This window comes from Molothrus ater, chromosome 12, assembly GCF_012460135.2.
Source record: "Molothrus ater isolate BHLD 08-10-18 breed brown headed cowbird chromosome 12, BPBGC_Mater_1.1, whole genome shotgun sequence".
Taxonomy (NCBI): Eukaryota; Metazoa; Chordata; class Aves; order Passeriformes; family Icteridae; genus Molothrus; species Molothrus ater.
Window position 1 is genome coordinate 16,675,397 of NC_050489.2, and position 19,607 is coordinate 16,695,003.

At 44.4% G+C, this 19,607-nt stretch overlaps 1 protein-coding gene across 1 annotated transcript in view; it reads left to right on the forward strand.

The window, feature by feature from the left end:
* The window catches only part of CMIP (c-Maf inducing protein), a 131,181-nt gene that overhangs the window by 79,429 nt on the left and 32,145 nt on the right, over positions 1 to 19,607 (forward strand). Inside the window, exons 4-5 of the mRNA XM_036390338.2 lie at positions 16,330 to 16,491; positions 17,657 to 17,698. Coding sequence (XP_036246231.1) covers positions 16,330 to 16,491; positions 17,657 to 17,698 — 204 coding nt within the window. The remainder of the gene's footprint in view (positions 1 to 16,329; positions 16,492 to 17,656; positions 17,699 to 19,607) is intronic.

A 19,607-nucleotide genomic window follows, 5' to 3' on the forward strand; every position in this document is an offset into this window, starting at 1 on the left:
TGCCTTTCAGTCATGGAGAAGGAGCTTTGCTCTGTGGGAGTTGTTTTTAAAGGAGCATTTCTTAAACTTTCCAGTGCTTCTGACCCAAGGCGCTCATTTTGGGAAACTCTGAGTAATTTAACTTGGTGCAAAGTAGAATTTATTTTTGCTTCCCTGTTTCCCTCCCCACCCCCATTAAATTTGTTTCTGAAAAACAAGTGAAACATTATCTTGATTTGAAAGCCCTTTCCTTTACCAAGAATAGCAAATAGTGTTTTCCCATAAGAACAGTGACAGGGTTTAGTCACTGCCCAGGTACTTGGCACTAAGAAATTCCTCTTTGCTAAAATGGAGGTAATTTAGGTTTTGTTTTTTTGTTGCTTTATAGTTCAGAGGAAGAGCACCTGGTAGCTTTCTGCTCTTTGGCAGGCTTAAGTGAGTTCCCAATGGGCTGGAGAGCCAGGACAAGCTGTCAGTGTAGGAGGGGAGTGAGGGAGTGCAGTTGTGTGTCTGCCTTAGTGAAGTTTATCACTTTACTGGCACTGGAGCCTATGACTTTAAAAGCCAGTTGCCAAGGTTCATCTCACTCCATAATTTGTATGGTTTGATGATCAAGCAGGTAGTGAGGGAACCCACAAAAACCAGGAAACCTATTCTTCTGCAGTGGGGCATTTACACAAAGCACCAGGTGGCAGAGAGATCACCACAGCTGTATTATAATTGGGGTTGTGCTGATGAATGATATATTTGTCCAGTGGTCTTACAAATAATAGGTCAAAACATTTCTGTGGGATGTAGAACACAGATGCAAACTGGTGCAGATAGCTGTAACAGTTGTTCAGAGGAAAACATTCAACAGAGATGATCTTGCTATTGTTTGTACTTGTGTGGTGGGAGCATTTAGGGAGCCCAGCTGAGCCCCAGTGTACTTGGCACTAGATTTAAGTTTAATTTTCTCCTGCCCTGCCCAAACAAGGCTGAAGGAATCCACTGTACAAACAGCAAACTGATATTCTGAGAATTTCCAGCAGTGGGGATTGCCCTCTCTTAAATTACAGTTATGGGAGCAGATTCATACTCTGTCAGTGTCCTTTTGACTCTTTTTCCTCTGCTTGAAGCCTTGGGAATCAGATGCTGCATGTACCCTGAGCTACATGGGAAATGGGTAGGAACAGTAATAGCTGTGTCTCAAATATTTGGTGAAGCTCTTTAGGTTCAGGCACACATTTTGGTTTTGTGAGAAGGTGCTAAGGTCTGTGAGAGAGCTTTGATGTGGTGCAGTTTTAAAGTTTTAACATGCTGTGGGAATTCAATTTGCCAACCGGCACCCTGGAAATTATTTTTGTTCTAGAGACAAACACGGAAATAAAAATCAAGAATGATTTCTTCCTGCGACCCAGAGAATAATAAAAGAGATGGTACAGATTAACAGAAATAAAAGAGAACCAAACATGTAATTATCCATGCTTTAGATCCAGCTCCAAGGGGTTTTATGTGTCATCCAGCTAACTAGCTGTCAAGATGCTTACAGAGCTTTTTAGTTGTGTCTTTTTCCTTGAATATTGATGTCAGCAGGGTGTAGGGACAGCACAAGTGTTCCTTATGTGGTCATCTTCTCTTTGGGTTTTCCATTTCAAACCCTCCCACTAAGGGTTACTCATAATTCCTCATTTAATCTGGATATCAGTGAGTATCACAACTCCTAAAGGATTATTGGCCACCTCAGCCTATTTTTAGAAATCCTGATTTCCTTCAGCTTGTAGCTAAGCCAAACCATCTTTGTCCAGAGAATAAACAGAACATGTTAACAACTCTCCAGGTCCTCAAACATAAATCATTAATCCATTGTGTAAGGAAAGTTCCTCTCAGCCAGGGAGGTTGGATTGAAACCATGATACATAATCTTGGGTATGTGGAAGCTGATAAGTCATAACAGCATATCAATAAAGATAACAGCACTTTCTGTGGGTATACACAAGAGAATAACACATTGCTGGATCCAGGGCAGATACAATGGCAACCAACCACTTCTGCAGGGGATGGATACAGCTAAACTTGGCTTTGAGAGATACTGGGACTAGTAATTTTGGGAGACACAAATAAGCAAATACATACTCTTGGGATTTTCGCAGCCCGCATCCATCTACTTTGTTGCTTGCTTATGTGTGGCTCTCTTTGGGCTAAATGCACTTTGTGTGCATTTGTAGTGCTGAGCACTGAGAGGTCCCATCCTCTGTAGAAAACCTGTAGCCCCATTACACCCAGTGCTAAAAGTATTAATCATTAAAAGGTACACTTGACTAATTTAGTATCACGTTGCATTTCAGTTAGAAAGACATCAGTGAGGTTTTTTTCCCCAGGTGTACAGGTATAGATTTACATTTTTTAGTGGGAATTCACCTAAGTTCATGCAGGGCGTGTTGCATTTTTTATTGTGCTTGATAGTAAGCCCTGAACACTGCCCTCATTGTGGGGTGAGTTGCTCGTGTTTTCTGGTCAGCTGGGTGATGCAGCAGTCAAACACGTCAGTTGACAGCCTTTGGGGGAATGTCCTGAACTGACACAACACAGAAAGAACAGAGCCAGGTCTGCAGGAAGGCATGAAGCATGACTCAAACTGAGCTTTGTGTGCTTCTGACCTGGATGTCACAGAAAGGCTTGCCTGTACCTTCTCTTTCCCACTGATGCTTTTAAGCAGTGCCCATGTGTCCCCTAATGAGTACTGCTGCTTGGTCAGGGTGTTTACACATCTCCTAGCAGGGGCAGTGCAAATGTGTTAATTGTAGGATTGTTTAGGTTGGAAGGGACCCTTGAACATCATCTGGTCCTCTCTCCACCCATGCCACGCTTGTCCTCATGCAGTGCAGGGCTTATTTGAGGTGGTAGGAGGCTGCTGAGAGCCTGTGAGCCCCAACCCAGGCACATGAACCCAGCAGTGCTGGGCTGAGCAGAGCAGCCCCCTCCCCACCCTGCTCATGCAGCCCAGCATACGTGCACACCCCTGACCTGCAGTCACATTACCTTTTGTTTTAAAAGTCATTTTCAACCCAGACTCCATGTTTTGAATCCCATGAGTTAGGAAACTGGAACAATGTTGTCATTTGGGATTTGCAAACATTTTGCATTGAATACTAAAACGAGCGATGTTGGCCTTCGTTCAAAAACTTTAATTTTGGATTAATACTTCCCTGGTTCTCATAGGGATTGTTCTATCTCTGTCTTCAGGAAACAGATACTTCCATGCACAGGCAGCCCTTTAAATTGCAAAGGGATTGACTGTCAAATAAAGTCATACTTGACCTGAATGATTATATGCTCTCTGGTCTTTACTGTGACCAGGTTATGAAGTTCTTGTTAATTAGTATTGTTTTATGCAATAGCCATGGGTGAGTATCAGTTTTTGTATCAAATGGTGAATGTTCAGAGTGAGTTACTCTTCTTTGAAATTTAAAACTGCAAAATAATAAGTTAAGAGCAACTGTTCTTGAAAGTGTGGTAAAGCCTTGCTTGTGTAAAGCACCTTTACGGCTTTGTCACCATGGTAATGATTAAAAATAGTGCTGATACAGGAGTGGGGGTTATATAGAATTTAAATGATGGCATTAAAGAAATTTACAGCCTTAAATCTCAGTAAATCTTGCCTTAAAACTGTGAGATCTGGGAAAAAAATCACATTGGATATAGTTAAAAGGGCCAGTGTGTTTAGTGACCTGATTTATGATCTGAGAGAGGAAGATTTGGTACCCTGTGACAATTCCATAGCCCTGTGCTCTACTGCATAGTGAAAATTCTATTTGAAGAGCTCAGCAGTTCTTTGGAGTGGTAGTTCTGGGCTTCAGGCCTCTCCATGGTGGTTACTCAGCACACAAAACCATAACTCTCTTGGCTGCTTCTTTGCTTTCTTTAACTGAAACATTGAGGTATTTTCACAGAACAGAGAAGATTACATTTTCTTTTACTTTAAGGTAAAACAATAAATAATTAGGATACAATTAGGCCAACAATGGCTTTTTTATTCCTTTTTCCTTTTGTGTCTATGTGCAAGCCATGATGGGAAGCAAAGATGTGGAATTAGCTTTTGCCTTTCACAGCCCCAGGGTTTTGGGAGCATTGTGGGCTTTGATGACACTCTGGTTTTGGACAAGCAGGTTTATTGCTTGGACAGATAAAAGGCAGCCCACAAGTTTTTGGCTGATAGTTGTTCTCTTCCTCTGAAATGCTTGGGTACCAGCTATGGGAGACCATGAACAGTTATTTAAGATATCCTACCTTTCCTCTGCATCATGGTGCTGTTCCAGGCCAGACTTTGTAGGGAACAGATGTGGGGTCCAGTGGTGTGTAAATGGATCTTTGTTGTCAAGAAGTGAGACTGGTACCAGTCTGAGCTTTCTGCTGAGCATAGTGAGACCATTTTTCAGTTTTTGATGGCTCTTCTCATGGTGAAGTTGATGTTTGCTGTCATGGTTTGTTCTTTATTTCTCTATGAAAGGTAACATGAAATGCAGCTGTGTGTACCTGCTTTTCATCTGGTGATTGAAAAGACCACCCTGTTTCTTATCTGAACAACCTCATTGCAAATTCAGGAACAACATAATGGAAATCTTGTCATACTTAACAGCCTTTTATTTCCATAACATTTATTTTTTGTAGTTAAGCTGGGAGGATGTCTTTTTGTTTTTTTTTTGCTTTCTTTTTTGGCTTGAGATGTCTTCATGAGCACATGAAGTCTGTTGCCTCTCTCATTTTCCAGCACGAGTTTGACAGTCTCAGGCCATCTGTTATCAGAAGTCACTTGAAAATTCTTGGCCTTGTTTTCTGTTTCTGGGATCTCATTTTGCTGGAGGTAGCTGTGCTGCCATAGCAGAAAGGCACGGATCTCGCTTGGGAGGTAGAAATGAATAGATGAAAAACAGACAAGATGTTGACAGAAAGTTTTTTCTTCTATTCATTTTATGAAATGCTGGTAATGTTTTAAGAACTGGAACAGGTGGAGTGGCTAGATTTTATTTTTTTTTTAAGCTTTCACTGCCTTTGCACTGGGAAAATACCTCACTCTTTCTGGGGGGGCCACTGGAGCAGGTTCCTCCCAGAAGGAACATCTGCAGCAGTGGCAGCTGAGCACGGGCTGTGCTCTGTGTTGGCCTCACATGAATCACTCCAGATCTGGGAGCTGCATGTCCAATGTCAGCACAGCACTTTGTCCAGCCCAAGGAGGCTCTCAGCAGCATGCTGGGATGCCAGCCTGGAGCTGGGCTGCTGCTCTGAGCTGCCCTGCCGTCATCCAGCCACAGGCACACGAGATTTGTGCACTCCTAGCTGCCTCCTTTATTGCCAAAATGGCCTTTTTTAAGGAGGCAGAAGTCAAGCCAATTCATGGCCTGGTGGTGAAATTTGAGTAGAAACTAGATAGTTATTTTCTATCTTGCTTTAGCTAAGTCAGGACCAGCTCTAAATTTTCCCCTCTAGACTTGGATGCTATCCTATTCAAACTAATATTAGGTCTGAAGATAGAGGGGTGTCAAAAACAGCTGAATAAACAGGTCAGCTTCTTGTTGTGTGCTTAGGTCTCAGTTCTGAAGAGGAGCACATACAATTGCTGGAATATGTTGTTTCTCAGGAATGCTGAGCTGCTGGCCAAGAGGGAGCCTCAGGTTTTTTGCTGGTGAATTGCTCCTCTGCATTATTCCAGGGCTGACCTTATGACTAATTCTTTGCAATTCAGGATTTTGAGGTCATGGTGACCAAGAATTTCACCAAATTACACCTTCTTATCTATAGCTGTCATAACATAGAGCTGCACCAAAATTATCCTCTTGTTCAGGTTTCTGGCTGCAGAAAAATCTGGTTTTAGGAGATCTCTTGTGGAGACAGGACAAGACTGGTAGGCTTTCCCAGGAGTGTAATTATCCTCCTTGCATGATGCATTGGGTGTGAAAACCTAACTCTGGGAGATGACACATGCTAAGTGCCTTGTTAAGCTGCTGCCTTGGGGCCCAGTTCTGCATTCTGGCTCTTATGAGAACTCTTGGTGTCACAAGACCTCCGTGACCCTGAAGGGGCAAAGGGGATCTAGGACTTGTTTTAAATTTCTCTTTCATTTCTTGCACAGTTTTGTCCTTACATTATAGTATACATAATGTATTAGGGGATTATAAAACTGCTGCTAATACCCAAAGAAAACTGTAAAGCAGTATATTGCAAGTGTCACAGCCTGCCCTAGCTCTTGCTGTAAGCCTCATGTTCACCTTTTCTGTCACAGCTCCTTGTCTTTTTTTCCTAGAACACTGATGGTTTTAAAATTAAAAAAAAAGTATCTGAAAGCCAGTATATCCTTCATTTGCCTCTTTCAGAATTCAGAAGCCATTGCATGGCAGATTTTCCCCATCTCCTGGTTTCTGGTGCTCTTTGCTGTCTTATTTAAGATGGGAATACTGGATCAGGCTGTGTGAGCAGAGGGGAGATCCATCAAGGACAGCAGGGGTGTTGGGAGTGATTCTGAGCATGAGGTGGGCAGTGGTTCTGGGAGCACCCCAGTGATCTCTGCTTCTCAGCAAGGATGTGAGTCTTGGGATCAGAAAGCTGGAAACTGTGAGTCTTCATTCAGTCTTGCACATCACACAGCATTTGTGCCAAATAGAAGGAAAACAAGGAAGTTGCAGGGATCCAGGGGCGTTTTGGTAGGCTGAAGAGTTGCAGGAGGTTTGGGGGTTTGTGCTGATGTGGCACAATAAAATGCAATATGAAAACAGGGAACAAAGTGATGGGAATGTTTCAGATGCAAATGCTGCTCTGAAATTGGGCATCTCCCTGTGAGAAACTGGAAAATACAGTGCTCCAAAGCCCATAAAGAAATACCCTGCTTTTCTGAAGTCCCTTTTAAGATGCTTGCAAACATCTCATCAGCATCCAGTCCCTGCTCTCCCTAAGGCTCTGCAGCAGCTCTCTGACACAAACATGTTCCTCGAGCCGTGCACATCTCTCTTGCTGACGACATTGATGATGCAGGTGCACAAGAGAGAAGCCCATTTCAAAGCCATGTATGGTGTTGAGGAGCTAGAAAAATCAGCAAAATAATACATTTGCCAAGGAGGGGAAAGTGAAACAGGTGGGTAAACGTCCATTTGGAAGGTTTTGCTGACTGGTGAGAGGGGAGGAGAGCAGAAAAAGCTGAGGGTGTCCACTGCCAGCAGTAGAGAGTAATAAGGAAAAGGGATGACGTGGCTTTTTAATACATTTTGCATATCCGGGAAGAAATAATTGCTTTGTGTACTCCTTGGTGCTACCTCAGCTTACTGGAATTTCCCAGAAAATGAAAGGGGGATAGATTATCTTCCTGAGGTTATCTTTTGTTAGCAGTTACTACAATGTGTAGCGATAGTAGCTGCTTACTCCCAGTTGGAGGTGGTTTCTCAGGTGGCGAGTCCTTCCCATCAGGGTTCTCACATGCCTGAAATTTCTGGCGTGTGCTGTGCAGCCTTGCAGGTGAGGCCACCACGTCCTGTGTTCCAGTGGGTCACCAGCTCTCTCATGCCTGAGTGGGATCTGAAGGGTGCAGTGCCAGAGCAGGGGGGCTCTGCACAGCAGGTATGCCTGGCTCTGCTCCACGGTGGCCTTGTGCACAGCTTTGTGCTTTGCCAGACCTGGTCAAAGTGCAGTGATGATAAGATTGTGCCTGCTCCCTTTTTTTTTTTTCCTACCCAGTATCTTTTCTCTGCAGTGGCCAAGTCATTTATTCCCACCATAGGCTGAGAGCTGGTGGATGCCAAGGCTCCACAGACACAGCCATCATGTGTAGAACATAAAGGGCACGAAGATAAAAGGAATTAGGAACCTGGATCAGGATGTCAGAGGCATTTTATAATGTAGTCAGTAACTGTAGGTCTCTGCACAGAAAAGCACACAGCAAGGACCACACCTAGATGGCACTTACTGTCACAGTGCCTTGTGGCACCTGTGCTCTGTTTGCTGCATGTCAAAATCCACAGTCACACCGTGTCTGCTGTGCTTTAGTTATTTAATACTACTTTTTTGCCTCTGTGCACTCAGTGCAGTTAGTCCACTGAAGGCTTCAGAAAGTGGGGAGTGTTCCTGTTTTTTTCTAGTAGTCTGCTTTATTTTTTTTTAAATTTTCTGCTAAAAATATTCCTCCTTTTTTCTAGTAGTCTGCTTTATTTTTTTTTAATTTTTTTTGAATTGGACATTATTTTTATATTATATTCCTCCTTTTTTCTAGTAGTCTGCTTTATTTTTTTTTAATTTTTTTTGAATTGGACATTATTTTTCTGGCTCTGGGTCATGCTGCAGATACAGGAGCAGGTCAGACTCACACCTCTGGATCTCAGAACACTGAGATCCTGATGTACTGACAGTGGCCATGAGGGGCATTTGCTGCTCTGGAGAAAAGGGCCAAAGCTGCTGCAGGGAGCAGTGAGGTCCTGCAAGAGGAGGAAGCAGCTGTGTCTGAACATGTTTGAAACCTTCCTTCTGCTAATGAGTCAGAGGCTGTTCAAATCCTGTAGCTTGAGCAGGGTGTCTGGCTCCTGCCCTGTTGAGTGAGGCCAGCAAACTCTCGGTGAAAATTTTTCTCACTCATTCTGCAGGAGATATTCAAGTAACTCAGGAGGGTTTGTAAACTTCCTCCTCACCAGCCTGCAGTTAGGGCAAACCTTTCCTGTATGTCTGGGACAACTGTGTTGATAAACTGTTTGGAAGTTTGTTCTCCTACCCAAGATAAGGCAGAAAAAATGTTGTGTGACTTCTGCGTAGTAAAAAAAAAAACCAAACCAAAACACCCAAATGCTCATGGGCAAGATATTTTAGAATATTTCTTCATTTGGGGAGATGTCACATGGAATTTTCAACCCGAGACACCAATGCTTTTTGCAAGCAGGGAGTGGCTTGTGCTTCTGCTGGAGTATCTGCAGTCATAGTGAAATTCCGCATAGCCAAAGCAACGTCAAAAACAAACCCCAGCTTGGCTCTGGTACGAAAAATACGGAACAGCAGTTGCTGTGTGCAGGATGAAAGCTGATGTTTTGCCAACCTGAAGTGTAAAGCTGGTGCTGGAACTGGGGCCTGAAGAATGGGAACGTTTGCCAAAAGGAAATGGAAGCAGGGATGGAGGGTTTCGGGGAATGCATCAGCATCACCCATGCCAAAAAACGTCTCCCCTGTGGACAGGTCTGATTACAGCAGTAACCACATTAGCCCAGGCAAAGTGCAGCTGGAGCCACCGCTGGCTTTTTGCGTTTTCTAGCTGGGTTTAGGGCATCTCAGACACAGGAATGAGGTAGAGCTGGGTTTGGCTCGACCAGCTGTGTTCCTGCATCTTACAGAGACTTGAGGGCTGTGCAGGGATTTGAGGGAAGACAGGGCACCAGCAGAAATAAAGCCCAGTTTCTTTGCTTGGTAGCGGGGAGGTCAAGGATGCCAAAGATGACCTCTTCCCCAGAAGGAAGCCACAATTTTTAAGTTTCTTTCAGTTTTTGGAGACACACGCTGCATTTGCATGCAGGTTTGTCTTCAGTGGAGCTCATGAATTTAATGGTTTAATTATTCTTCCTTTCCCTTGGGTAAAATAACCTTCCTGTTCCATCCCCTCATCCCCTGTTGTTACTGAAGGATCTCTTTGCAGCACTGTTGAGCACATCAGAGAGCAGAAGCCCAGAAGGATGGGCAGTCAGTTGACAGCTGTGTGCAAAGGAGGAGGATGGAGATATATATATATATATATATAAAAGATATGTCTTATTATATCTATATTATTATATCTATATTATATCTATATTATTATATCTATATTATATCTATATCTTATTATATATATAAGATATATCCCAAAGAACTTGCTTTGGGAGCAAGTTCTTCAGTGCATTAACGTTGCAGCTGCCCAGTGTCATGCTGAGAGGTGACCGAGGAGCCTGGCCTGTCACCCCCCTTTGTCCTGTGTCCACTTTGCACTTCTGGTTCAAGCAGGAATGTGTTCTGTCTCTGTTGCACGCCTTTAAAATTGTGTTTATTTCAGCATTCTTTTCCTTTGCAGTGGTACTGTCCCAGTGGTACCTGAGCAAAGGACAAACCCTGTGCCTGGGGGAAGAGTCTGTGTGGTTGTTCCAGCTCGTGCATCAGTAACAGCTGAACCCACGTCACTGCTTGCTGAACCCATTGAACTCTGGCAGCTCTGGAATGGAGCTGACCTGAGCCTTGGGGGGGTCTGGAACAGAGCTGACCTGAGCCTTGGAGGTTCTGGAATGGTGCTGACCTGAGCCTTGGGGGGTTCTTGCCTGGCTTAGTGAGATCTGGAGACACTGGTGGAAAAAACCAGGTGAATCAGGGTAGACTGAAAAAGGTGGTGGCCGGAGATGGTGAGATGGGGAAGCACAGCAACAGGGTATCAGCGTTCAAGTTGCTGCAGGCACAGTGCCTGCCAGTGGTGTTTCTCCTTGGGGCACCAGGATCCAGCAATTGTCTTGGAGGCCTGAGGGTCAGAACACTTAAGTTCTGCTCTGTTCCTGCCTTGCCATATGACATCAAGAAAATCACCTTGGTTTTCTTGCTCTTTCTCTGCTTCTTGCTTTTAATTATGTAGACTGTGAGCTGCTGAGGGCAGAGAATGTCACTGGGTGTATTTACTCAGGCCATGGATTCACAGGTTCCAGTCTCAGTGTAATAAATAATGGTGATTTTACCAGGATCTTTTTTATATGAGTTGGCAAAAAACAAAGTGTTATCTAGACCTTAACTGAGTGAGAATCAGAAGGGCTTATCCTATAATATTTCCCTCCATTTCTCTGGCCTGTGTCAAGGAATTTATGGGAAAGTGAGACTCAACCAAGGCAGTTGCATTCAGAGAAGCAACTGAAGCACAGATGCACTTCAGCATTTTGCACCGGGTAGAATGAAATATGCAAAAAATGCTGTGAAATATGCAAAAAATGCTGTGACCTGAAAATATGATGGAGAGCAAAAGTTTGCTGCTGCTGTTTTACAGCATATCTCTATTTTAGAGAGCAGCACATTAGTCTTTCTGTACAGAACTTTCAGAAGGTCAGGAAGAGTTTGATTACTGCAGCATGAGCAGTTTGAAGTCCCTGATTTAGAAAAGTTTCCATAATCTCATCCCAGCCCCTTGGCTGGATTGGGACTTTCTATGGACTTCGTCTTTTCAGGTAAGTTTCTTTTTTTTTTTTTTTTTTTAATATCGGTAAATGTTGCAGGCAGGAACATAGTTCCAAAAGCTCTCAGTGGATTCAACTGGTGATTTAAGTCCATCTCTGACTAGCAGGGAAAGTTCTATTAGCAGCAAGTTAACCTTAGGTATTTTTCAGAATACCGTGAAGTGATACTTGCTAATATTAAAAACAGAATATGGGTGTGGCCAACTTTTGGGATGCCATGCCCTCTTTGTTTGCATGAAGATAATGAGTTAAAGGTCAAAATACTAGCAGGTGATGCTGTAGAATTCATGGTGCACCTGGGCTTTGTAGGACAGGCCAACATGTGTGTTGGACATCGCCAGCAACTCTTCCTGTTCCTTGTTACGCAGCGTTTGAACAAAATGTTCTGCTGCAGCGGAGAAAACCTTTCCAGAGTCTGCTCTCGGTGTTGTTTTTATCTCTGCAGATTTGCATCTAGCAAGAGGCACCTCCATTTTACATAAGCACTGTCAACATCAAGTGTAACACCAGCCTGTGTCACCCGTCCCCGCAGTGAGCTGGGGGGACCTTTGTGCGGGAGCCTGACCTTTTCCCTCTTGCTGGAGCTGCTCTGGTTGCTCAGCAAGAAATAAACAATTGCTGGCACCCACAGCCCTCCAGGGCAGTGCCCGTTCCTGCAGGAGCTGCAGCCTGTCCCATTCCTGCAGGAGCCCCAGCCTGTCCCATTCCTGCAGGAGCTCCAGCCTGTCCCATTCCTGCAGGAGCCGCAGCCTGTCCCATTCCTGCAGGAGCCCCAGCCTGTCCCATTCCTGCAGGAGCCCCCCAGCCTGTCCCATTCCTGCAGGAGCCCCCCAGCCTGTCCCATTCCTGCAGGAGCCCCAGCCTGTCCCGTTCCTGCAGGAGCTGCAGCCTGTCCCATTCCTGCAGGAGCTCCATCCTCTCCCATCCTGCAGGAGCTGCAGCCTGTTCCATTCCTGCAGGAGCTGCAGCCTGTCCCATTCCTGCAGGAGCTCCATCCTCTCCCATCCTGCAGGAGCCCCAGCCTGTCCCATTCCTGCAGGAGCCCCAGCTTGTCCCATTCCTGCAGGAGCTCCAGCCTGTCCCATCCTGCAGGAGCTTCAGCCTCTCCCCCATCCTTCTGGTCCCATTCCTCCCTGCTAAAGACTCAAATGATCCTTTGCAGGCTGCATGTGGTAAAGGGGGAAGAGAGCTAGAATTTAGCAGGCTCTTCAGCATTAGGGATGGCCATTAATTTTCTTTATGTAATGAAATAGTATTTGCTGATGGGAAGACAGGTTCCCGAGAGTACAGAACGTTCTCTGGCTGGCAGTGGCAAAGCAAGGATGAAATTTTGTCATCAAAAAGGCTAACTTCATTTTTCCCTTTTTGGATCAGGTGTGGTCACTGCTTTAAGATGTTCCTAACATGAAAGGTCTTGCTAGGGCTGAACAAGGCAAATGTTCTATGCTGGCTGATTTTGTGCATTAGAGTCCATTTTCCTTAGCTGTTGACTACATCAGTATTATCATTCTTGTCCAAGAAAGTGGTGTATGAGCAAGGGCTACAAGATGAGGCTATTATAGGCTAGAAAAATATACGAAGACCTTACTTAAAAAAACTCAAAGTTTCCTAGGCTCTCTTGAAGTTTCTGTTGACAGCAGTGTTCAAAGGCTTTTGAGCACTGATGGTAAAAATGACTGCTTATAGATTTTTGTCACATTTCCTAGCTAAATAACTTTAGAAAAGTAATTTTTCAAACATGGACTTCAGTTCTTTCCTCCTGTAAAAGGGGATTGAGACTTAAGTCTTGGAGTTTTTGCAAGACTTAATTAATTAGAGTGATTTGGGAATGAAGGATGCCCTGTCAGTGTCACTTATTCTCCTCATTCTGCTTCTTCTGGGTACTTAATAAATTCAGTGGTTTTGCATTTAAAGTCAGCATGGCAAGATTTTGGAGTGACACTGGCTGTGTGGCTCTGGCTGGTCAGTAACTAGGAGGGTCAAATTCCAAGCTGGCATATCTTATTTTCACTCACATAAATTTTCACAGGAGCTTTTAGTGAAATCCCCCTAGAAACTGGATTCCTACCCTGGTATTTTTCTTGTTCAGGCTATTAATGATAAATGTTGCGTGAATTTTTTCAGCAACTTTAGGGCATCTTTTACAGCTACATCCAGGGGGAGTGAACTCCTGGACTGACATTCTTGTTCTCCATGTGGGTCTTTACCAGGCAGCTTTGTTTTTCAGCTTGTTGAGTGATTGTTGCTCCCTGCTCTGGAGCCAGCACAGGTAGAATGGAGCAGATGGCTCAGTGTTGCCTAAGTGCTTGCTGAGACACAGCAAATTGCTTCTGTAACCTACTGATAGGTTTCAGGCTTTAATTGAGGCTTTCAGCAAGGCGCTCAACAGTGAAAAGCATTCTGCTGAGAAAAACAGCACTGTAACCATGGCCAAAGGTTCAGGACAGCAGAGTTCAACCCTCTTGGGGATGGCTCCTCTGTTTATTTATTTATTTTCTGCTGCTTTCCCACCATCATTCAAGACTCCTGTAATGCTGCTCACAGGCTGCAGCTCAGTCTGTCAGTGCCACTCAGGCCTTTGTGCTGGAAACGTGAAGCACACACTGATAAACTTGGATTCTGTGCTTGCAGCAGGCTTGGTGTGTCTGCAAAGGTGGCTGTCCCCTGATGCTCCCCTTGAGTCCTTGCCTGCCCTGAGCAGGAGCTTTGGTTGGTTCTCCCTGCATGGCAGTGGGTAGAGCTCCTGCTGTCTTCCCTCTGATGTATGTCAGCATCATCAGCATTCTGACTTTTAATGGACATCTCTAAAAGGGAAAGAAAACCTCCCTTCCTCCTCCCTCACTCCAAGCAAGACTGGATTTGACAGCAAAAGGAGGATATTTGTGGTGGAGTTGTCTAAGCAGCGTCCTGTTGGGCAAGAGTTCCCTTCAGCAGCTTCCCCTTAGGCTGGAGGAGCTGCTCTGAAATGAGTTGTAACTCACCCAAAAAGGGGCAGCCCAGAGAGGCAGGGATGCAATAACCCAGTGGTCTAACTCTCATCCTCCCCCTGTCCCCACATTTTGTCAGCTTCTAATTCTGCTTTGACTTCTTCACAGTACAGGGCCAAGGAATAGGTTTCAGCATTGGAATGGTATCTCTTGAGCCAGCTTGGTTTAGTGTCCTCAGTTAATCAGAAAGGAGTTGTTTCCAGTTTAAAAATTGTCTAATAAGTCAGAAAGTAGTTGTTTCCAGTTAAAAAACCATCTGGGTGACCTTAAATTTAATGCTGGAGTGGGTCTAACAAAAAGACCCTAAATAAAGGCACTACATGAAAAAGAGAAATTAAATTCTATGGTTGAAGTTTCCTAAAGAGTCCAAGAAATCTGTGATGTAGAAGTAGTGCTGGTAGCTTAAAATCACCATAGGATTCTCTCTGTCCAAGGAGCTCAGAAGAACAAAGATTTTTGTGCAGTTTTGAAATCCCAGCCACATTTGATAATGTCTGCAGCATGTTTTTATGTTCCTTTAGCTTTTCAGTGGCTTAAAATGCACTGGAAGTGTGAACTAGACTGCCAATGTGCTTTTGTACTTGGCATGAATTTAATTAAAAAGATAATTGGATTGCTTTATCAGCCTTGACGTGTCAGCCTAGTGCCACTCTCCTCTCCCCCCTCTAACAGTGCTGACAAACCCAGTGCATGTGAAATCTGTATTTTTCTGCATTGTTCTCTTCTCCTGTGTTTCAGGTGGGGGTTCAGAGGTGACTGTTTGCTGCAGAGCAGTAGATCTGCTCCAGGGTGGGAAGGAAGTGGCTGATAAGCAGAGAGCCAGCGTGCTCAGATGGTTCCTGCTGGGGCTGCCCTGGGCCAGCGTGGGGGAAATGCCAGGAGCCACAGAGCTCCAAAGCCAAACAAAGCACACGGGCCCTGTGCAGAGTCCCTGCCTGTGTTACACTCATGTACAGCCCAAAATGTGCAGCTGGAATCTGCAGAGCTGCACAAAATGGGCAGTTTATGTGATTTTCATGGAAATGCTGCTGAGGAATGTAAGATCCCTTTTTAGCGCAAAACTCTGATGTTTTCACGTAAACATGAATGCCCAGCCAGTGCTGTTAAATAAACCTGAGCATGTGTCCAGACTTCTCAACATCCCTTTTTGCAGAGGACCAGGCTCCTGCAGAGAGGGGAGTGGAAGGGAACGTGAACTAAACACAAGTGGGGTCCTGACAGTTGCTGTCCCTCAGTGCAGAGCTCCTTCCCTGCCTCTGGCACTGCCTCCACGCTCTTCTGCAGCCCCTCCTGGCTCTCATGTGCCCCTCGTGTTGTTTTCAGATGTGATGTTTGAACACTCATCATCATTTCCTTGAACTTGTAGAGTGCCACCAAGCCACCTCTGGGAATTTGGGTGGGTGGGTTTTCTCTAAAGATTGCTTTTCATAATATAAAGCAGCCTCTGCTGCAGTAGTTTGTGGTCACATGGCTGCTGAGGAGTAAGAGTTTTCCTCTGCTTATCCAGCTGGTCTGTGGATGGGGCAGTTGATGAAATAGCTTGGACATGGTGAGGGGCATGCAGGGAACTGGGGCAGATGGGGTTAGGCAATCAGGCATGCTGTTCTTGAGAGTGGAAATGCTGTTGTGTGGAAGATTTGGAGACTTATAAGTTGGCTTCTGTTACAGCTGGAGGATGCCATCATGACTTTTCAGGCTCCTTCAAGACAGAAGATGGTCTATGAGATTTCTTTTTGCTTGGGTAAAATTGAAATGAATTCTGAATATGAATTCACATTCAGAATAAAGGATCTAGAAGAGTGATGTTTTGATGGCCTCTCTCTCTCTCCCCTTGCTTAATGAGTATCTTAAAAAGAACTTAAGCTTTAGAAACAGTTCAGTAGCAAGTATCTATCTGTTGTTAGCCTGAGGAAGGTGTTTGCGAGAGGAGATGGTGAAAAGAAAGATGCTCTGGAGTTAAAAAACTCATTTTGAAATGAAAAGAATCATGGTTTTTTCATTGCTTCCACAGAAGAAACTGCTTTAAACATAAAAGGTTTTCTTGTCCATTTACGAGTACAGTGTTTCAGCCACCAGAAAAGGCGCAAAACTCAGCATACAAAGCAGCCCCCTTGGGCAGTAGGAAGCACAGCTGCATTCAGGGTGTTTATGGTGGTGTCAGTGTGGCCCTCTCATGTGTCTTGCAGAAGAAGATTTACAAGTACAAGAAGGTGCTGAGCAACCCCAGCCGCTGGGAGGTGGTGCTGAAGGAGATCCGGACGCTGGTGGACATGGCCCTGACGTCCCCGCTGCAGGACGACTCCATCCACCAGGCACCCCTGGAGATCGTCTCCAAGCTGCTCTCAGAGGTACCTCAGCTGGGCTCCTGTCAATTCCAGATGAGAGACAAACAGTTAAAAGTTTGGGGGTGGGTTTTATTTTAACTTGGGCTGTCAAAATTCTGCCTGCGAGTCTGCTCGTGACTTCTGCTCACTTGAGTGGAGTTTGCACTTGCTGGGGAGAAGGAAAATTTGACCCATGTTTCGTGGATTTCTGGAAACAAAACAAGCCCCATTTATCTTGTGTTTGTTGGTTTGGGTTTTTTGGTTGGTTGGTTTTTTGTTTCTTTGGTTTTTTTAATTATCTACAGTAAATTTACATGGGTTTAACTCATGCCTTAAGTCAGTGGTTAAGTTCCCTTTGACTTCTATTCCATTGGCTTTGCTTCCATGACCAATAATTTTTGTATCAATATATATACACACACCCCCAATAAATTAATTGTGTAGCTATTTTGTTTTTATTAATTCTGATAAAGAAAAGTGTATTTCTTCAGAGTTATCTATCTTCCTCCTATAACATCTGTTTCAAGTATTTAACTTTTCATGGACAGGAATTGTAATGCTAAGCAGGCTTTTCTTGTCTTAGTTCTGTGTGATAGCAGAAGGATTTGATACAAGCAAAAATATCCACTATTGTTTTTTCTTGCAGTAGTCAAAAATCTTAGTAACTCACCCCATTGTAACCTCTGGATGGATCATGCTGCTGGAAAAGCACAGAGCAAACTCTTCTACATAGGTGGTAGCATAGGTGACTTCCAGTCAATTTATTGGCTTTTCCTGGTTCTGTGTTTAAAGAAAGAATTCTGGGAAAACTGGCCACAAAAAAAAAAAAAAACCCACCACAACAATCCTTTTAATAATTTTTGTAAAGACATACAGCTTGTCCTAAGAAAGCATTTTAAAGAAATGTATTGCTGGCTTTACTTTCTCAACTGGTTGAGACCTCTGGCATCCTGGTGTTTGTGTGCTGAGCTGAAGGAGCAATGAGGGCTTGCTCCAGTCCTCACAGCAGGCACTGTACCACCTCCTTTAGGAGAATGATTTTAATGCCATGGCTTTTATTCAGGAAATAAGCAATTGAGTCTTGAGCCTTTCTTCTTGTGTCTGGTGGTAGCTGAGGACTGTGTGTGCTGATGTACCAGCTCAAGGGTGCTCTTGGCTCACTCATCTTTCTTCTATTCAACTCTTTCAGAACAACAACTTAACCACTCAAGACCATGAGAGCATTATTGTGGTAAGTACCTTTCTGTCAAAAGCTGAGGACAAATCTATATTGTTTGATAACAGTTTTCTTAGTGCCTGTCTCTGCCCCAGTGAAGTAGGGCAAATGTGAAAGCCTTTCCACCAATGCTGCTGAGCTTAGGCAGGAATGAAAACCATTTGTCTATTTTTTGTGTGGCTTTGTCATTTCTCTATTCTTATTTCATAGCTGAATTACAATAAAGCTTTCTCATCAGCCTGTGTGAGAGAGCACAGCAGGCTGAGTGTTAACAGTCTCTCCAAATGGCCTCCTTAGGAGGCTACACAGCAATATCCATATCTGTATATGTACCTTAAATAGTCCAACCCCATCATTTCCAGATGTGCCCTATAAAACCCTTAGACTGAGTAGTTTCCTGAGGGGCTGATGCTGCCATATACAGAATGTCTCCATTGCTGAGGGTATGTGAGCAAGGGATTGCTCTTGTGTCATTCCAGTTTAACTCCCTGCTAACTTATTTTCAAAAATATCCTCTTGACTTTTTTCTTTTTTGTAGGTCACATTTATTTAGCCATAGAAATAAGTGAATCAAATGGCAGCTCTGTTGCTTGTGAAACAAAGTATTAGAGAGGTGGAACTTGGTTCCTCATCACTGTGATTTAATTTAATTTTCTGGCAATTTCCAGGAGATTTTCACAGTAATCTAATCTAGAGCCTCCCCACTACCTGATTGTATCACATCTCTGTGACACTTTCTGCAAAATGACAAGGTGGCAGGTAGCTGCTAGTAGGTGTTAATTGTGTTTAACTGCTGTTTAATGTACTCTTTTAGCTGGAATCAACCACTGACATAAATCTCTAAAGTAGCATTTACTTTTCTTTGCCATAACTTTCATTTAACTCTGGTGCCAAGGGTAGTTCAGGCACCCAGTTACAACTAGGGGAAGGATTTTAAAATAAAATATGAGAGGTGGCTCTGCTGTGACCAAAGGTGGCCTCCAAAGGTCCTTCCAGCTCTGTTATTGCTCTGTTCTGGGTGATGGCTTCTCCAGAACAGGTCCTGTCCTTGTGTAGGTTAATTCCAAGCCATTAAGGAGCTGGCAGTTCCTGGGCATTCAGAGCTCACTGCCATTACCCAGATAACCTGGGCTATTCCTGGAAAGAATTGCTAATCCCGTGTGTTTATGTAGCATGTGGAAAGTACACAGTGCTTGGCCATGCAGATGGGACCAGCTTTCCTTGTCTGGATGGTGCTGGGGCAGATCAATATCCCAATATCCCAACCAGTCCCCTCCTGCTCAGGATGGGACACACGTGCTGCCACGGCTGGGCAAGGTGGCACAGCACGAGGTGGCACAGCACGAGGTGGCACAGCACGAGGTGGCACAGCACGAGGTGGCACAGCACGAGGTGGCACAGCACGAGGTGGCACAGCACATGGCTGCTTCTGGCCATAAATTTGTGAGGAAAACCCTGGAAAGGTCCTGTCAGGCTGTCACACTTCCACACTGACCGCAGAGGCAGAGCCATGACCTAGGACTGTCTCTGTTGTTATTATCCTGAAGTAAACAAGCCCAAAGATGGGTTCAGGAAAGATCTTAAGCTCAGCTGTTGGATGGGGAGCAAGGATGTTCTGAGCTCTCCCAACTGGAGGGGGTTGTGTTCTCCTTCAATCCCCTGTGGCTGGGCCACCACCAGAGGAGGAGTGAGCAGGTGCAGAAGGATGGCACATGATAATGAGTACCATAGTTCTGACATGTAACCAAACAGAGCTTTGCAGTTTGCTTGGGTTTTGTTGTTAAAATTCACACTGATCTTGACCTCTGTGAAAACACAGCTGCTGCAAGCAGACACTCAGGGCTGAGTAAGGAGATGAGAGGGAGAGCAAAAACCGAAGCAAAGCCTTAGTAAAACCCCAGGTGCCATCCAGATAAAATATCTG